Consider the following 20470-nt stretch of genomic DNA (forward strand, 5'->3'; position numbering starts at 1 on the left):
GTAGAGAGCAGCTGAGGAATTCTGGGAGATGAAGTCCACAAGTCTTAAAGTTGCCAAGTTTGGAGACGCCTAGTTTAAACAGTCCTGAAAGCTGTTGTTGTTGTTGTTGTTATTATTATTAATTAGATTTGTATGCTGCCCCTTTCCGTGGACTCGGGGCGGCTCACAACACAATAAAACAATTCATAACAAATCTAATAATATACAATTTAAAATTTAAAATAGTTTAAAAAAACCAATTTTTAAGCAGACATACCTACAAACATACCATACATAAATTATATAGGCCCGGGGAAGATGTTTCAATTCCACCATGCCTGACAACAAAGGTGGGTTTTGAGAAGTTTAGGAAAGGCAAGGAGGGTAGGGGCAGTTCTAATCTCTGGGAGGAGCTGGTTCCAGAGAGTTGGGGCTGCCACAGAGAAGGCTCTTCCCCTGGGGCCCGCCAACCGACATTGTTTAGTTGACGGGACCCGGAGAAGGCTGACTCTGTGGGACCTAATCGGTCGCTGGGATTCGTGCAGCAGAAGGCGGTCTCAGAGATATTCTGGTCCGATGCCATGAAGGGCTTTATAGGTAATAACCAACGCTTTGAATTGTGCCTGGAAATTGATTGGCAACCAATGCATTCTGCACGATCTGAAGTTTCCGAAGTTATTTTATTTACATGGTTTGTTTATATGACTAACTGAAAATAACACATCTGGGGCAGATTCTATCATTGTACCTCCTTGTTGAAAGCATAATTTAAATGCTGAGTACAATTCAAAAGAGAAGGACAAAGCCCTATATGCAACTTTAAACTGTTACATTCCAGTTTCTAAATTTTCTTGGAAAAAAATCAGAAGGGGTCTGGTAGTGCTTTTTCCACCTGACAAATTGTATTAAAAGCTTATGCGGCTAATTAAATTTGTTAGAAAAAGTGCTATTAGGTTCATTCTGATTTTGCCGCCCGAGACGAACATGCCTTTCCCTCCTACAATGTCTAAAAATCCTTGGCAAGCTAAATTGATTTTTATCAAGTAGATTTGAGATAACAACTGTAACTTAACAGCTGATGCAAAAAAATTGCATAATAATTCATGATCTTGTCTGCATTGATTATATTTCCAATACATTTAATGGAGCTACCTTTGCAGAAAATTGGCAATAAAAGATGAAGGCAGAGTTCACAGTACAACTTTTAGCTCGAAATAAAATCTGGCTGGCTTATTCCCAGGTGACATATCAGGTGTTAGTGGTAGCATAGTGTTGTTTAGCTCCTCCAATGCTTTTCTTTTTTGCTTTTCAAAATTGTAAAAAAAAAACCTCCCATCATTATTTTCAATGAGGGCTTTTTTATTTTGGAGTCTTTTATATTCTTTGTATATTTAACATTGTTTTGATTATCTGAAAATCTTACACTGAGCAAGGAACATCTAATGCATCAGCAAGCAGAAAAGAAAGGTATTTATGACTTTATGGCATTATAAACATCTTGCTGCCTATTTGGTGGTGATCAAAGCATGGAAAATAAAGGCAGCTGCAAAGTTTAATAAAAAGTCTAAAGAGACTCCAGAACTGTGTATTTCCCATAAATATTTCCTAAATAGGTAAAGAAAGAGCAAGTGAGCTTTGAAGATATGGAACACCAAACATATTTGTCGGCATTTGTGGGGAAAGTAAAAAGCTGAAGTCAGAGGTAAAAGTATTTTGGGGGAAATCTAGAAGATAGAGGCTACAGGTAGTCCTTGATTTACGACTACAGTTGAGCACCAAATTTCTGTTACTAAGCATGACATTTGTTAAATCAATTTTCCCCATTTTATGACCTTCCTTGCCATAGTTGTTAAATAAATGACTGCCGTTATTAAGTGAATCTGGCTTCCCCATTGACTTTGCTTGTCAAAAGCGGATCACACCATTTCAGGACACTACAACCTTCATCAATGCAAGTTGCCAAGTGTGTGAATTTTGATCACATGACAATGAGGGCTGCTGCAATGAAAAACAGTCATAAATCATTTTTACAGTGCCATTGTCACTTCAAACAGTCACTAAACGAACTGTTGTAAGTTGAGGACAACCTGTATGTCCCTTTTGAGTGTAATAATAGTAAGATTGGTAAGTCTGTGGCAGTAAAGAATATCTCATAAAGGAGAAGATTTGATCTGCTTAAAATAAACTCTAATGTGATCTTGATGCTTGAAACATTTATTGATAGCACAATCAGTGCTATCACCTTATAATCGGTTCTTAGGTGCCATTGATAAAACAGAAGAAGAAAAAAAGAACTGGATTGAGAAGTATATAACGATGTCCCGAGAAAGCTACAGAACTGATAGGATATGAATTATGATAAGAAAGACGAAAAGAGCAAAGTGAAAGAGTTGGGAAAGGAGCCAGAGAAATTAATATGCAAAACTACTCCAGAAGACCTGGCAATTAAAAGTTAGAGAAGGAAGTGATTCTTGGATATTTTACTCCTTACCTGGTAATCTATGAGTAATATAGGCAGGGTATGTAGTGTTACACATAGTATCAGATGAAATTAATGATAGGAAGTGCTGCAATGGATGAGTAATAAGTCATTCTTTGAGCCAACTGATATGCTGTCAAATTAGTCCAAGTGAGCTTTAAGAAATAAAATGGCTCCCTAAACAAAGTAATTGCATGGGGATGTCATTTACTTTTAAGAAGGCAATTTTAATCTCATGATGATATGGGTGATGATGAGGAAATTTCTTTTCTACTTCAAGTATTTAAACAGCACCCTCTTTAATTGGCTGTTGCAAATTTAAAATAGGGTTTGGGGAAAGACAGCAGAAGAACTCTTAGTCGCAATCAGCAAAGGATAACATGCCTCAGACAGGAACATGAAATAAGATTCTACTTGATTTTAACCCCATTCATTCTCCTGAAAGAGATACTGTATCTCTTACTACATTTTCAGAAGATGAGAAATGCAATTATTCAAATTTGGCCCCAATATTATATAGTTTGGTTTTATTATTATCATGCTTGTCTTTTACTTTCTGTATTAATTTAGTGACTGAGAACTTTCACCAAAACAGAATTTCATTTTACTAAAACTGTAAATAGATGGATTGTTCAGTGCCATCGTATGCAGATGATATGGTGACTGCAGACACCAATAAGGCTGAATTAGGCTCAATGGGTAAATAACATCTTTCTGCAGAGAATAACATCAACAACTGAAAGATGGTAAATCTAATATTACATATTTTATATAGTGCTGTATCATTAGGCCAGCTGTGTTTAAATTGTTCCCAGCTCTTATGGAATCTTTACAGTACAAAAATTAGATTTGGAGAATAAAACAGTGACAAGAAAGGTTTTACAATTCAAGCTTTTAGGAAAAGCCCTTGAGGTTGCAAACTATGTTTCAAATGCAATATTCTCAGTGAGGAGTAAGGTTCAATGATGATAGAATTTAAGGGCAATTAAAAACAATCAATTACTTCCACAAGTCGAATTTTTGTTCATGATGCTTAGATGAACATTTTCAGGCTTAATGAATGTGGAGAAAAAAAATGATTCACATCAGACTCACCCCATAAATGATTCTGAGGAGAGGATAAAACGCTGATAAGAGAGAAACTAATTTATACTGATGTGGAATTTGGACATAAAGGAGTCTCATCAAATGTAATAAATGTAAATGGGATGTTCAAACCTCAGGTGACAGAATATATGCAGCATCTGTTTATAGTGAGACACCACAGTGAATTTACTGTGGAATGTTTTGATGTCCTTCCCTTGTTGGTTCTCTTCTAAACAGGATGTAAACAAAATGCTTGCTTCAGAATGCTTGCTCCTTCAGAAAGGATTTCTGCAACATATTGTGACATCCTGTTGTTGTTTTACGAGGGTTAGGAAATATTCCAAAGGAATATAGAACTCTTTTAGTGCATAATAGTTTAAGACGTACACTTTCTCAGTTCTCTGCTCCTTTCCTATATCCTTCCCTACATTATATGCCTCTTTATAAGATATGTATCTCAACAGACAGAAGCAATGAGAAACTATTTCTTCTAACATTAACAGAACGTTCCAAAGATGAAACACACATAAAGAAGATCCCCATGAAAACCACATAAGCTTATCGTGAGATATGGAGGACCATCTAGTAAGTCTCTTCTTCTATTTGTTGTCTCTGAGGTGAATTTAATCACAAGACTTCCAGTTTTTCCCCACTGTGCTGCTGTTTCAAAATCCTGTGATATAGGAGTCTCAGCAGGTCACTCCATCAAAAGTAGACAGGATTACCACCCTTCTGGATTTCAGCTGAAATGGATCTTTCCTCAATGGTGCTTAAAATTTCTAATTAAAACATTACCATCTTTGCTGTTAATTAGTTTCAAAGAAAAACACAGAAATGGTCTAAAGGAACATCCTTATGTGTTGGCTGAAGTTTATCACCAGCAACTTTTAAGTCCTCTACTTTAAAACCACATCATTTAACTGCATGTGTGAATTCAGCACAATGTTTGGTCTTGGTATATTTAATTATGTTCTCTTACAGATAAATAATCAACTTTCATTGTGAGACAGAGATGTATGAGTAACTTTAGGATTTCTAGTAAGAGGAAAAACCTTAACCTTCAACTGTGAGACATCTGATTCAATAGTGGGTTCTAAAACCCTTTACTACCAGTTAGCTGGCTTGCAACACTTCTGTGGCAGAGCATCGCATCACTGGAACTACCAGTTCTTAAAACCGGCCGAACTGGGAGCAACCCATTGCTGATCTGATTATTGCATGCATTCAGCAACATCAGTGTCCCATTTGATTCATGGATGAGATGGTAGCAGACGGATGTGTTGGTGGCAATAATGGTTGATCAAGTTAGGGTTAAATTGGCATACAAGCAGCAGAAGTTTTGACTTTTGATAAAGTCTTCTTAACTTCAATGTGAGGTCACTAAAACATAGTTTGGTTCACACCAAATCTTGGTGCATCTCATGAATGAAGTTTTTACAATATACTCTCTTTAAATTCAGGTGTACTCACCCCATAATAAGAGATAATCATGGTTAAAAAGTTTGTAACTGACATTTTTAAATAATTCACTGTGGATCAAGAAAATCAGCTTATTTCATTAATTTAGAAATATGCTGAGGAAGAAAATAATCAGATAGTAATCTTTAATTGAGATGTTGAATGGCAAAACAATGATTTTAAGTGTTTGAAGTACAGTGATACCTCTACCTAAGAACACCTCCTCTTACAAACTTTTCTAGATAAGAACCGGATGTTCAAGATTTTTTTGCGTCTTCTCAAGAACCATTTTCCACTTACAAACCCAAGCCTCCAAAACTGTAACCGGAAAAGGCAGGGAGAAGCCTCTGTGGGGCCTCTCTAGGAATCTCCTGGGAGGAAACAGGGCCGGAAAAGGCGTGGAGCCTCCCGGGAGGAAAAAGTAGAGGTGCCACTGTATGTATATATAAGTTGTCTATGTTAAGTTAACATCCTCACCGATAAAAATTGAAATGTTTTATAACATTTATCCCAAGAAGGAAGAGTTCCGGTTTTAGTGGTATTTTTTCTCCTATAATTTCCTCCATCATAAGTTACCTTTTCTCAGTGGTGTTATAATTGAACTGTCTCAAAATGAATTGCTGTAAGTCAAGGACTACTTCTGGGGCCCTTTCTTGCTCTATTGCTATTGCTTCTGGTGAACCTATGGAATGGGTGCATGGGTGCCACAGGTGGCACACAAAGTTCTATTGGAGGGCATGCAAAACTTTGCCATATTTTCAACCTTGGGTAAGGCTGTTTCGTCCGCTGGACGCTTCCGAGAAGCTTCCCAGAAGCCCTGGAGGCAAGAAGAGGTCCCCAGTGGAGAAGCCGGAAGTTCAGGAAGACACACTTCCGGTTTGCCATTGTGCTGTTTTTTGCACACCGGAGGGTTCGGGGAGGCTTCCTGGGGCCCCGGATTGCAAGGAACGGCACAATGGGCAAATCGGAGGTGCGTTTTCCGAACTTCGCTTTGCCGTTGTGCTGTTTTTTGCGCTCCGGAGCTTCAGAAACCTTCCCTGAACCCTCGGAGTGTAAGGGAGCTGCACAGCAGCAAAACGGAGGTGCAGTTTCCTGAACTTTCGGTTTGCCCATTTGGAGATTTTTTTCACCTACCAGGCTTTAGAAAGGCTTGTGCGCATGCTTAAGACCTTCCACCATTTTTGTAGCCCGTCTTTGGACAAAATTGAACAGGTCCAAGGATGGGCTACAGGAATGGTGGAAGGTCTTAAGCATAAAACATATCAGGAAAGACTTCATGAACTCAATCTGTATAGTCTGGAGGACAGAAGGAAAAGGGGGGACACGATCGAAACATTTAAATATGTTAAAGGGTTAAATAAGGTCCAGGAGGGAAGTGTTTTTAATAGGAAAGTGAACACAAGAACAATGGGACACAATCTGAAGTTAGTTGGGGGAAAGATCAAAAGCAACATGAGAAAATATTATTTTACTGAAAGAGTAGTAGATACTTGGAACAAACTTCCAGCAGACGTGGTAGATAAATCCACAGTAACTGAATTTAAACATGCCTGGGATAAACATATATCCATCCTAAGATGAAATACAGAAAATAGTATAAGGGCAGACTAGATGGACCATGAGGTCTTTTTCTGCCGTCAGACTTCTATGTTTCTATGTTTCTAACTTACATACATTCCAAAGTTAATGCTTAATCTACAAATGTTTCTGCTTGATTGGCTTCATAAGCAACAGGCTTGTATAATCCATTTTATTGAGTTTCGCTATTCAGGCAGTAGTCACCACATGTATAATTAAGTAAATTTCTTCTTTTTAAAATTTCTCTGACAATATTCCCAATAGGGATATTGGGAATATTGTTAGATAATTTAAAAAAAAAATTGAGAGAGCACCAAATCCCACAGGAATGGCATTAGTCAGAACAGAAGTTGGAGCATTCAGATTATAATAAGATGAGCAAGTATCCTTAGCTGTTATATATTTCAGCTACCGAAATGCAAAGTCTCAAATGCTGCAGGCTAGTGCCAAGCAACTCTTTCTAATCAGCAGCCTTGGTGGTTCTGAAGTATCTGCATAATTGGGAATACATTTCATAAGAACCACAGCTAGTTAGAAAAGAACATAACTCCAGATTTTCAGGAATTGGGTCACGCAGAATAGTTTTTACTTTCTTTGGGTCAGGTTTAATTGAAACAACTTTTTTCTAATATAACAAACTCTTCAAGACAAAATTGGCATTTATTTAATTGGTTTTATGGAATCCTTCAAAAAAACTGCTCTCAGTCTATCACAGAATTCCTCAAACAGTTGCTGGATAGACAATCACATCATCCACATACCAACCCTAACAACAAGCACAGTGAATAATAAAGGTCATCCAATGGAAAGATTCTGGTGCCAACTTTGGTGGCCTCTCATTTAGCAAAACTCAGAGCAACTTGTACAGCAGGTCAATTGTAGGTCCAGTGGTGTTCTTGCCCCATATCCTTATCTCATGTTCTCAAGTTAACATAAAGACTGGTTTCATTAGTACCTGGATTTTGTACTTTTTGGACAATACCATTCTCCAAAGTTCTGTTTAATTTAGCTTCTACTATAGCATATAGTATTCCCTTCCAGTCTTAGGCAGCCGGCACAGTAGACTCGTTCACTATAACTATGTGAGAACATTCAGTAATTCAGTAGATAAGCCCTTTGGACAAGACATTGTTTCAGTCCCACCAATTGATCCAGCTGACCCTGAGAATGAGCAATAGTACTTATAAAGGAAAAGAAGGGGAGCATATAAATCTAATTAATTAAATAAATAATATGGCTCAGAAGTCTCTCTCTGAAGCAGGGGTGGGTTTGTCCTGGTTTGGACCAGTTCACCTGTCACCAGTGACCCACTGGTGACATCATGATGACATCACCGAACTGGATCGATTGGTGATGGTCCATGGTCGGCGCCATCTTTTAAAATTTATTTTTCATTATCTTTCCTCTGAGCATGTGGAGAAGCTGAGTTTCTAGCACCGTGCGTGCGGTCGCCATCTTGAAGAAGCAAACCAGCAGCGAGGTAAGTTAGAACCCCTACCTGTTTGGGTCCCTTCAACTTTTCAGTCTCAGAAATGGTGCCTGGCTGCAAAATAGGAGAAGGGCGTTTTTCACCTTCTCTTATTTTGTAGCCAGGCACCATTTTCTGTCCTTGCCTCCTTCCCATTTTTATTTGGTTTTCCCTCCCACCCTGAAAGCAAAAAGAAGTGAGTGGGGGAAGGGCAAAGGATAGCTCAGATTATTGCCATGATTTTTTGCTCCTATATTCTGTTGTTTAGATATAAAATTTGTTAATGTAGAAATTTTACTTAGAGCCTATTAAACAAAGGAGCTAGCTTCCTGTCTGTAATCATGATTGTTTATCTATTAGGAATAAATCCCATTGAAAGAGAGTAGCCTTACTGTCAAGTAAATATGGATAGGCTTTATGTAGTTGAGAGATATTGATTAGTATCAGGTGTATTATAAAGAGAAATGAAAACGTCTGTAAGAACAGATACTTTGTATCTAGATCAGGTAGGGGTGTGTATGTATGTGTCTGCGAGACAGAGGGGGGGGGAGAGAGAAAGAGATGGAGAGGAAGGAAGGAAGGAAGGAAGGAAGGAAGGAAGGAGATAAAGATGGTTAAATGTGTGGCAGAAAGTGGACTCTGGGTGTGTTTTTCCAAATGCAGTAAGTAAAGTTGAATATGTCCTTTTAGAAGATCTCTCTCTCTCTCTTTCTTTCTCTCTCTCTCTCTCTCTCTCTCTCTCTCTGTGTGTGTATGTGTGTGAGTGAGAGAGAGTTTGTGTGTGTGCACATACACAGACAGTATATATAGTAGATAATGTATCTTTTTGTACCTGTGTGTATATACACATATGGTATATATACATAGGATTAAATAGTATATTTTGGATATTCAGTAGTAGTAAATAGACAGGGAAATTGTATCTCGTTGAGGCCTTAGAGGCGAGGAGAGGCTAGGCACCCTAACCCTAACCCTTGATGTGAGTGACATCAAGATGCCCACCCAGTTACATGACCACCAGCAACCCCCCCCCAATCACATGGCCATCAAGCCACACCCACAAAATAACCACGGCTACAGAATGGAATTTTTGGAACCCATCCCTACTCTGAAGGCTATGAAAGGAAAAGGTATGTATCTGGACAAGCAGTGGTTTTAAATCTTCTTTGATAACATACATAAAATCATCAACTATATCGAAGCCAGAACCATAATAGAGCAATTAAAATACATCAAAGTATTTTCATGCCCATGGGTTATTTATTTATTTATTTTTGACAGCAGCCACTTAACGTTTTGCTTGTAAATGATGGCATTTACTACAAATAAATGAACCATGAACTCCTAGTATCAGTCACCCTCTCTAGCTGCTCCCCATTAATACACTCCATTAATAATTATTTTTATTCAATATTCCCAAAATAAAGCCTTCCTCATCCTCAACATCTATTGTTCTAATGGCCTTTAGAAACTTTCTACTGCACACGCTCATTTTGCATTTTGTTAACGAAATTAATCGATGTTTTCTCTTAACAAATGCCATCTGTATTTCCTCTCCCTCCCCTGTAATATAGATTTATATTGTTCCCTTGAATAGTGCAATAGTCCATGAACATTACAAAGAATTTCTGCCTGATTTGACACTATATTCCCAGTCTCATTTTTGCAACATCTTGCTGGCTGGCTTTTTATCACCATTGGCAATTAATCAAAGTATTTATAGAGATGATATTCATGTAAATGTCTATTTTTTAAAGTGCTTTCATATAATTTGATTATGGTAATGCTTTATCCAGTCATAATATTTTTCCCCCTATTACAGCTATTCACAATGATTGGTGAATGCACTTTTTTTTCACCACTTGATCTGTAGTGTTATCTGTTTTTAAATGTCCTCACTCATGTTTTAGCTACGGTAATTCTCTAAATGCATTAATGTAGGCATCTAAAGAGTCAATAGGTGCTCTTATTCTACATCCAAATTTCAACTGTTCCATTGAAACATTCCCATGCTGAGTTAAATATTTATCCTAAGCCTCTTCAGCTTAAAATAAGCTGCCTTTCTTCCAGATAAATTTGAACAATGAAAAGTTGAACAGTTTAACTCTTCAATTAGTCACCTTCTTTGCCCAGTTTGATAGGAATTCATAAGATGTCAACATCTCCAGCCACACCTACCATTCGCATTGAAATTCAGAAGTTGGAGAATAACAAGACTAGAGTGAGCTATGCTTATGTAATGCTCCAGATTCCAAAGTTCATCACTGGATCACTGTTTTATTTCTTGGGGGATTCTAAAGAAAGATTCCAAATTAAGATGTGATTTAGGATTTCTTTCTACATAAATTTAGATATAATCTTCTCAATAGTGTCTCAATCTTGTCTCCTTTTACATGCCATTTCTCTTCCCCTTCCATCTCCTGCAATGTCTCCTGGGATTTATAGTACTATCTGCATATTCTTTAATTCGCAAAATCCCTGTAACTTTGATAGCAATTTGCAAATTAGAATTTTAGAATTATATAGCAAATTTGAAAAGTCTGTCTGTCTTCATCTCAGATCCAGAATCACTCTTAGGGAAAAATGAGATACAGTTAAATAGCTGCTTCATGTGATTCATGTGCTCATTAAAGAGTGTGTTACCTATATGCATTTTATATACCGTATTTTTCAGAGTATAAGATACACCAGAGTATAAGATCCATCTTAGTTTTTGGCGAGGAAAATAGGGGGAAAAAATCTGCCTAGCATGTATTCATCTGGTTAGTGTCTTTAGTCTGGTCAGCTTCAGCACATTACTTTATCACCTGGTCAGGGCTTAAAAAAACCTTATTCGGACCAAGCAGCAATGAAAAAAAGCCCGCAAAGACTTATGGCTGGAAAAACCCTTCAGAGAGAGTAGCAATGAAAAAGCCTGCAATCTGGGAAGAGCTGGGAAATTTGTTAGCAACTGATTAGGGTGGAAAAAAACCTTCCTTGGAGAGATTAGCAACAAAAGAAAAACTTGCAAGCCAATAAGAACTGGTAAGATTGTTAGCGCCTTGTTATGACTGAAAAAAAAAAGCTTCAAAATAGCTACGTTCAGAAAATAAGATGCAACCAAATTTTCAGCCTCTTTTAGGGGGGAAAGGGGGCGTCTTATACTCCGAAAAACATGGGACCTACATTTTTAGGAATTATTATTCTTAAATAGCAGAAAACACATGTGCTTCTTCACTTTGCTTAAAACAGACTACTGTTTTTTTATATTAGTATTCTGACACCTAGAGTTGCCATCCCTACTTTCTAACTATAACAACAGGCTGATAATTATTAACTTTTTTTCAGAACTTGCAAATCACTTTGCAAGTTTCTTATAAAATAAGAACCACCAGCCTAGCCTGTCTCTCCTACTCTATTCTCAGGGGCCTGAAGCCCCGACATTCTTTTCTGTCTTCCACCGGGCCTTCTTGAGCCAGCTTGCGAAGGCAGGCAAGCAGAAGGCCACGTGGAAGGCAGGAAAGCATGTCAGGGCAGTGGCAAAGGGGGGTAGCAGCCTATTCCCTTCTCCGCAGCCCTGCCATGCTTGGCGGCCTTCCATGCAGCCTTTTTGACAGTCCCCCATGCCCGCTTGCCTTCCGAGGTCCGGCCCAGCCTGACCCAGATAGTGGATGGGCGGGCGGCACTGGGAATTGCAGATGCTGAGAGGTGCTGCTGCACATTTTCCCATTCTGTTTCTGCAAAGGCAGAACCCCCCATTTGCAGGTGATCCAAAGAGGTGAGGGGGATGCTGCAGAAAAGGCCGCCTTCCACCTGTGACGACTCTGAAGTGTTTGTAGCTCCAAAGCAGCCCACTGGCTTCTCAATTAGCCACCTACCTGCTGTCTTTGCAGATCAGCCCAGCTGACCATCGGTGTCACTCTGGGAACTCTGGGACCATGGTGCCAGGTTGGAAGTCAGTGGGCTGCTTCAAAGCCCCAAGTCCCACAGAGCTAGCACAGGAGGCACATGTGGAAGGTGTCCTTTTTTACAGCCTCCCCCTCCCCTCTTTAGCTCACCCTGCAGGGCTCTGCTTTGCAGAAACAGGGCAGGCGGTTTATGGAGGATTGGTGGAGGGATGTGCGGTCCTCTGGGATGGAGAGCAGGGCAAGAGAAGGAACAATAGGTTGGATGCTCCAGCCCTACTCAACTGTGCTTCTTCCAGCCCATCCATCCGGTGGGAAAATGAGACAATTGGCCACACCTCCCTGCCCAGCCTTCCTCACTGGGCACTGATGGCTCTGCTCTGCCCATCTCTGCCTGCCGCCACTCGCAGCAAAATTTCCAGGAGACAGCTGGAGTGAGGGGCTTTGAAGCAGCCCATCCACTGGCTCCTCACTTTCTGCCTCACTTTCTGCCTGCCCTGCTAAGGCCCCCACCAGCCCAGAGACCATACTTCTGAATGGCACATGACAGGGGGCACAATGTTGCTGGAGCACAGTTGCCACCACTGCCACCCCCCTTGATTTCCCAGCTTCAGCTCCAGGACATTTGTGGGCCAGTAAGCATCAGGGCAGCCACCTATGGAGCTCCACTGGGCTCTGGGCAGGTGGGGGCTTTGGCAAAGCAGGCAGAAAGTGGATAGCCGGAGGATGGGCATGTGGGCTGTCTCTGAGCCTTGCAACTAAGGTAAGCTAAGCGCTGGCCAGGCTCACACACTCTCATGAAAGAATGAAAGATATTAGGAAGAAAGAAAGACGGACAGAAAGAAAGGGAAGAAATAAAGATGTTAGGAAGGAAGGAAGACAGAAAGAAAAAAAGAAAGATGGTAGGAAAGAAAGAAGGACAGAAAGAAGAGAGAGAGAGAGATAGAGAGAAAGAAAGAAAGAAAGAAAAAAAGAAAGAAAAAGATGGTAGGTAGGAAAGAAGAAAGACAGACAGAAAAAGAAAAGTGGGAGGGAAGGGAAGGGAGGGGATGGAAGGAAGAAATAAAAAGGAAGGAAGGAAGAAAGGAAAGAAAGAAAGACTTATGACCACAATTGAGCCCAACATTTTGGTTTCTAAGCAAGAGCATTGTTAAGTCAATTTCACCACAATTTAAAAGTTGGCCATGCCCACCCAGTTACCTGATCACCAAACATGCCTACCTGAAGGGGTGGGGGGAACTGAGGATGAATTTTTAGAACCAAGGGGGCAGTGGACTGAAAAAGTTTAGGAACCACTATTCTATATTGATCAAGAAAATCAAATAATTTCAAGTGGTACAAAGGCAAACCTGTAATTATACTAGAAAGCCTCAATAACATCTGGATGTTTTTACCCATAGGTATTATACATATGCTCAAGGATTTCTTCTTATCTACTGCCTTTAAAATTCTGTTTTTCATGTGCCATTATATTATCCCGTGCTACTCCCAGGAATGGCATTAGACAAGCTTCAGATAACCTAAGACTCCAGATGGAGCAGAATATGCTTATATTGACGTGCACTGTAATTAACCTGCATGAACATAGTAAGTTTGGGGATTGTTCCAGCATCTTGCTTCCGGTAACTGGAGCTTAGGGTGAGAGAAAATCTGATGTTTTTATGAAGAGGTTAAAGACCTTCTTAGCATTTAAATGACTCTCCAGAAAGACATTGGAGATGATGCATCCTGATGACTGCGATAATAAATCAAAGCAATTTCCCTTAGACAATTGAAAGACCCCTCTCTGGTTGAGCTATTAGAATATAATAGACAAGAGTGGTTTGCATAGGCCAGATTTGATCTATGACACTTATAGACATTTGGTGTAAATTCAGCCACTCTGATACATAATTCCCTAAGTGTATTAATCGAGGCAATCGAGAGTTTTATCTTTTATCCAAATTTTATCTTTTATCCAAATTTCAACTGTTCCATCAAAACATTCCTGGACTGAGAAATATTTATCCTAAGCATCTTCAGTTTGAAGTAAGGTGCCTTTTTCTCCTGCTCAGTCATCAGCATAGCAAGGTTTGCAACTTAAGCAACACAAACTGGCAAATGCTATTCAGGTACTGTGAAGTGGTAATTCGTAGCTGCTGAAGTGCAGCTGGGCACACCGTTTTAACTCTGGTCTATGGTATTAGTCTGCCTTCAGAGGTTTTCTTTTCTGTCCTTTTTTTTTTAAAGAATAAGAGAAAGAGAGAAAATGTTTGGCAGTGACAGAGTTGAGAGGAACAGGATAACCGTGTAATCTCAACCCAGACCAGATAAAATGTTCAATGGAAACTTGAGCCTTTCCTGTTATTTGAAACTGTTACATTGAACTCCTATCAAAGCAAAACAGAAAGTTGGGCTGGAATTCAGTTTATCGCACTTGCCAAACTAATCATCTAACTGAATGAAACAAGGATTTGTTTCGTTTATAATGGGAGAATGACAGTGGTTGTCACACACTGGTTGAAACTGGGAAATTAACCAAGAACCTTATCATCTCCTTCTCAGAAAGAATTGTGAGGAACCAGGTATTGAAACAGTAGCAAGAAATGTGGCACATAGTGCAAAGCAGAGAAAAGATTATTTGAATTTAAAGTCAGAGCAAAGGCTTGAAAGCAAATACATACACTGGGGTGAGAGGAACTAGTGATGGTTGCAAGAAGTTGAAATTGCAAAACAGTGAAATCATAAATACACAAAAATTGTGCTGTTTGAAACATGGCATGTCTGTGCACAAGTGCGCATCGTGGGAGAAAATTGAGAGTGCCACGTATTCCAAAGGCAAGCAAGCAGCAAGCTGGCTGGTTATAAAAGAGTGTTTAGAAGATGAAAGATTTCAAAGGAAAAGAGGTGTTGAGCCATCATATGGTTCAGTGAGGGCTAGGAAGAAAAAGTGGAAGGGAAGTTCTTACCACATTTAGAAAGTCTCCCAGTCATCAACTCCATACAGTTAGTGGTGTCTAGATTGTAAGGGTGAAAAGAGGAGGAAGGGAAAAATATCAAAAACAAAAAAAAATGACCTCGAGAGCTCTATGTGCACCGTTTTATGTTTGTTTTATGTAACTTTATGTGCAAACCAATAAAAATATATATTTTTTAAAAATACAGTTCTGTTAAGTCGCAGCACATATATAGTATACTCCATAACAATCCAATTGTGGCTTTTCCATATCACATATTAATTAGCCTGTGAATTTTGGCTTCATCTTTTAAAAGTATTAAATATGCAGCATGGAAGCAACTACTCAATATAGAAATGAAGTTTTAAAATGCAACTGTATAGCTTTATCCTATGTGTTGAACTCAAAAAAAAAATCAATTACTGTACAATATTTTTTCTTAAAGATCAGGAAGTGTTGTTATAATATAATTTTATCACTTCTATTGAACTACTATAATATAGCCAATCAAGCAAGGCATTATTAATAATTCAAATTAAGTTGGAACTTGGTTCCAAAACTTGCCACATAAAAAAACATAATCATTAAAAAGCATTTAATCAATCTTACAAGATTTTTCATAGATCACTATAGAGTATATTGATCTTTTTTATACAAAGGGTTCTTTCTATTCTTTTAAGCTGATTTTGCTGTAATCAAACATGGGGAAATTGCTGGTTGATTAGTAGCTTTGTAAAATCACTAGTATTAATAAACAATTATAAAACAAAAAAAAGAGAGCTCTATGTATATGGTAGTAAGATAACAAAATTATTTCTTGAACAGGAAACATATTATATGGGCACGGCATAGCTGCCTCAGATTCTGATTTTTCTTCTCTGATTAGCGTTATAAAAGTATTTTGAAATCAGCACTCAAGCACAAAGCAAAACTTTTCTCTGTTACATTTCTCCTGTCTAATACTGATGTTACAATAAACATGCAAACATTACTGATCAGAATATTAATCCTGATTAACTTCAGACAAATGTAAATATCCTTGCCGTCAGAAATGTAAATCAAGGATTTTAAATATATATCTTGATGTTTACAATACAAAATTGTAAAATTTATTGTTGCATTCATTATAGAACATGAGCACACAAAAAAGGAATAAAATATTTTGCTAGGCTGCTAACACAGGGAAGTTCGTCAGAAACGGAGAACTCAAGCTTAGCCAGACCAAATCAATGCACCCAACGTAATGATCAGAGCACTCTACAACAAAAAGGAAAACAAAATATTGCATGCCAAATTCTGTGGTCCCATTTTTCACCCAATGCCCGGACTATAAATAATAAGACATTTTAAGGTTTTCCAAGTAATTGTGTTTTATTGAAAACAATTATTATTGAAAACTTCTGAGTTAATGTTCAAAGTGGTTCAAAAGAGGAAGGAAAAATATATTTAGCTATTCTTTGGATTAAGTTAGTGCTACTAGCAACTTACTGCCAGAATTGCTGTAAACACATCTATAATTAAAAGAGATGGAACTAATCTCAGTCCAAAGGGTGAAACAGTTGTTCTTCCAGGCATATGCTTTTCATGCACATGGCAGAAAAATAAAGGACTGTTAGATTTGCAACAGCAAAGAGGGAGAGAATTAGATATTTTGATTTGGGTCAGGATTTCCTTAATAGTAGCATAGCCATGGCAAAATGGTGTATGGCTCTAGCTATAATTTGACACAAATTGAACTTTGCAGTTTGCAGATTGTGAACCGTAAAAAGGCCACAGAAACAGTGGGCCATCCTTGAGGATTTTTGGTAGCACGAATAAAGATATTGCTGTCTATGCCTGCTTACAACTTTGGTGTTAGCTTAAGCTGGAAAGTACAATTGAACATATTGCATTTATTTCCCATTTAGTGTCCTTTTCCCTCTTTTTTCAAGCTTGATGCAAAATTAAAATAATCTTTTTATTAGGTATTTTAGAAAACATGCTCCATCATAATCCTGGCAAAAAAACATCTTTTTCAGCAAGAGTCTAAATTATTTAATTAACACAAAGTTTTATTTGGTAATTATTTTGTTCTTTTTGGGTCCTGGCCCCATAATACAAGTTTTGCAACATTTCTGCTGTAGCTACTAGTGCTTCAGCAAGTCATTATCTGGTATTTCTTGGCCACGATAAGTAGTTTAGAATTATTTATATACTTAAATAATTTATATGACTGCCCATTTCACAGCTTAAAACTATAGCTACAAACAGCAATCTGAGATGCTTGAAGTTAAACAATACCTCATAAAAGCTTCATCAGTAATTTGTTATGATAGAAATGGCCAGTACTTAGTAAACATGTACAGCAAAAAGTTAAGGTTTTAACTCTGTTTTGTAGAACACTGCATCAATAAATGTTGGAAGTCAACTGCTTTTCCTCCCCTCCTTACCTTAAACTCATTTCTCCATTTTTCTTTCTATCTTTGTTTCCTTTTTATTTTATTATTTATTTTATTTTATATTTTATTTTATTTTATTTTATTTATTTTATTTTATTTTATTTATTTTATTTTATTTTATTTTATTTATTTTATTTATTTTATTTATTTTATTTATTTTATTTATTTTATTTATTTTATTTTATTTATTTTATTTATTTTATTTATTTTATTTATTTTATTTATTTTATTTATTTTATTTATTTTATTTATTTTATTTATTTTATTTATTTTATTTTACTTTATTTTACTTTATTTTACTTTATTTATTTTATTTTATTTTATTTTATTTTATTTTATTTTATTTTATTTATTTTACTTTATTTTATTTATTTTATTTATTTTACTTTATTTTATTGTATTTTATTTTACTTTATTTTATTTTAAACTTCTTTAAAAATAAAAGCTATATCAGCAGTGGGGTTTATCAGAATTTCAGGGTGGGCTGGTTTAACAGCGCAGGTGCTGCTGCTGAGAAAAAAGGCTTCCTGGGTCCAACAAGGTGATCATTTGCAAAGTTACATATAAGAGTAAATTGATTTGCAAGTGATGGGCAGTATTGGGTTCCTACCAGTATGGGCCATACTGTAGGGGATGCAGCTCCGCATCCCCGGCACTCGCGCACATGCACCTGAGTGTGATTTTGCTTCTGTGCCTGCACAGGTAGTAAAATCTCGTGAGGAAATGTGTGCGAACAAGATTTGTTGCTTCTGAGCATGCACGGAAGCAGAAAAATCACCAAGATGTTGCTCATGTGTATGTTCCTCCCCTCGGACGTGCGCCAGAGTTGCGGAACTCCATGGGAAGTGGACTGGTAGCAACGGTAAGTGGAATCCTTCTCTGCTGATGGGGTACTTATTGAAGGGAGGGTGGGAAAGAATGGAGAATTCTCCAAAACCTGAAAAGATTTCATTCAGGTAAGTGCCATCGATTTCACTTACTTTTCCAAAGATTCAGATTTTAGCTGAAGAGGAGATTCTGTGTTAAAAATTATTCAAACTAATTCTACATTCTTGACTATGTACTTGTGTGTGAACCCCCCCCATGCTGCCCCGCTCCCTGTGCATACATACATGATCCCCCTCGCGCCCTCGTTTTCTGACTTCGGATGGGCCCGGTAAACCCTTTTTTCACCCTCCCCAAGCTCCAGAGGTTAGGGCTGAAAACAACCCTCCCAGATCCTTCATGCAAGCCAAAAATCAGTTGGCCATGTGCACATGTACACTGGAGCTTAGTTAGGGCAACGGCTCGCATGCCGGAGGATATGGCTCCATGTTCAACTTGTGGCATGTGTGCCATAGGTTCGCCACCACTGGTTTAGGATTAGAACCTCTACTTATTTTTTGCACATTGGGGAGTGTAATTTTGGTCCAGCTAATTATGTGGCTTTTATGTCTTTACTGTACTTTTTAATATACGGTACACATTGGACTATAGCATATTGTGAATATAGCCTTTCCCTTTATGTCTAAACTTCATGGAAGCAGAAAACTATTCAATAGAATCCCAATTTGCTGCAGACATTTAATTTCTTTGAAATATTTATGAACATGTTATGTCAAATATGCAGTTTCATACAATGTTTTATACAAGCAATCAAGGGCATTTATAAGATATTCCATTTAAAAGGTATTCTTTCTAGGGCTGTAACACCCATTGTCATCTGTACTTTGCTTTAATGTTAGAATCTATATCTGTTTCAATATGTTACTCTAATGTAAAATAACATTCCAATTTAAAACTAATAGTTTTGATGTCCTCAGTGTAATACTTCTGAGGACCAGGATACCTATTGACTCTTGACCCTTGTAATAGAAAAAAAAAATCCAGGTTTACCTACATCCTGGCTATACTACAGAAGTAGACCTGGGAAAATTGAGGCTACTTCTCTGATGAGAGTGGTGCATCAGGGAATATCCTTCATTTCTAGAGGCTACTTAAAACCAAGCCCCATGAAATAATATTTCACTTTCTGATCTGGTTGCTTCCAAGTCTTACATTCCTGTTATGGGAACATTTATATTTACCCTCTATAAACAATATTGTTTTTATTGGCACTTTTACTTCATAAATTCTGAATGATTGCATCTATTCTATTAATAAATAACCCTCAGATTAAATTTCCAATGTAAAAAAAGTTAGAAATGATAGATTCCTGAATTTATATGGAGAATTGTCAATTAAACAAGATTAGTTTTCAAATCATAGAACATTAAAAAAATCCACTAATCAGAACTTTCACCATTTAAATGGCAGAAATATCACATGAATGATATTCATCATATAAACTTGCTTAAATATATCATTGTCTAATTAGGGCACTTCTCAACAAACCATTTGTACTAGTTCAGGCTCTCTTCTGAATTGCAGCATTCCTATAAGGTTGTTAACAGTATTCATGAAGTGGTCTTTTTTCCCTGGTTGCATGTTGGTTTATTGAAACTAGAGGAGAAAAAGTCACTTTTGTCTTCCATCCACCTCCTATCCCCAATTTGCTACAACTCTGCAAGGTTTGGGGGCAATTCCTTTCCCTGAAAGAAATCCCTGTTCTCATTCTGCTTCCTGATAGTGAACTTTTATCTTCTTATTTCTGACATCTGCTCATAGGTAGGACTGAACATGTATTTCCCACCCCTAGAAATCTACATCCCTTGGAAAGAAGCTGATAAAAGAGACTGGTTACAAGATTGTTGAGCGGTTAGTCACTCACAACTTGCAAGAGTGGTAAAATGTAGGTGGATAGCAACTTTATTGTTATGTGGAATGGGGGAGAGATGAATTTTGGATAGTTCAAAACAGTGGGGAACTGATTTGATTACTTTTTGCACTCTGTTTTTGGTGAGCTGTAAGTGAGCATTGACAGGTTCGTGGTACAGTGTTCCCTTGATTTTTGCGGGGGATGAGTTCCGAGACCACCCGCAAAAGTCGAATTTCCGCGAAGTAGAGATGTGGAAGTAAATACACTATTTTGGCTATGAACAGTATCACAAGCCTTCCCTTAACACTTTAAACCCCTAAACTGCAATTTCTCATTCCCTTAGAAACCATTTAGATTATTACTCACCATGTTTATTTATTAAAGTTTATTTAAAAAAATATTTATTAAAAGTGGACGAAAGTTTGGC

The 20470-nt window shown here is 37.7% G+C and overlaps 1 protein-coding gene across 7 annotated transcripts in view; it reads right to left on the reverse strand.

The window, feature by feature from the left end:
- The window catches only part of BRSK2 (BR serine/threonine kinase 2), a 585161-nt gene that overhangs the window by 38098 nt on the left and 526593 nt on the right, over window positions 1-20470 (reverse strand). Inside the window, exon 19 of one of the 7 annotated variants that reach the window (XM_070765119.1) lies at window positions 14881-14928. The exons of the other annotated variants lie outside the window; for them this stretch is intronic. Coding sequence (XP_070621220.1) covers window positions 14881-14928 — 48 coding nt within the window. The remainder of the gene's footprint in view (window positions 1-14880; window positions 14929-20470) is intronic. 7 annotated transcript variants of the gene reach the window in all.

This window comes from Erythrolamprus reginae, chromosome 1, assembly GCF_031021105.1.
Source record: "Erythrolamprus reginae isolate rEryReg1 chromosome 1, rEryReg1.hap1, whole genome shotgun sequence".
Lineage (NCBI taxonomy): Eukaryota > Metazoa > Chordata > Lepidosauria > Squamata > Dipsadidae > Erythrolamprus > Erythrolamprus reginae.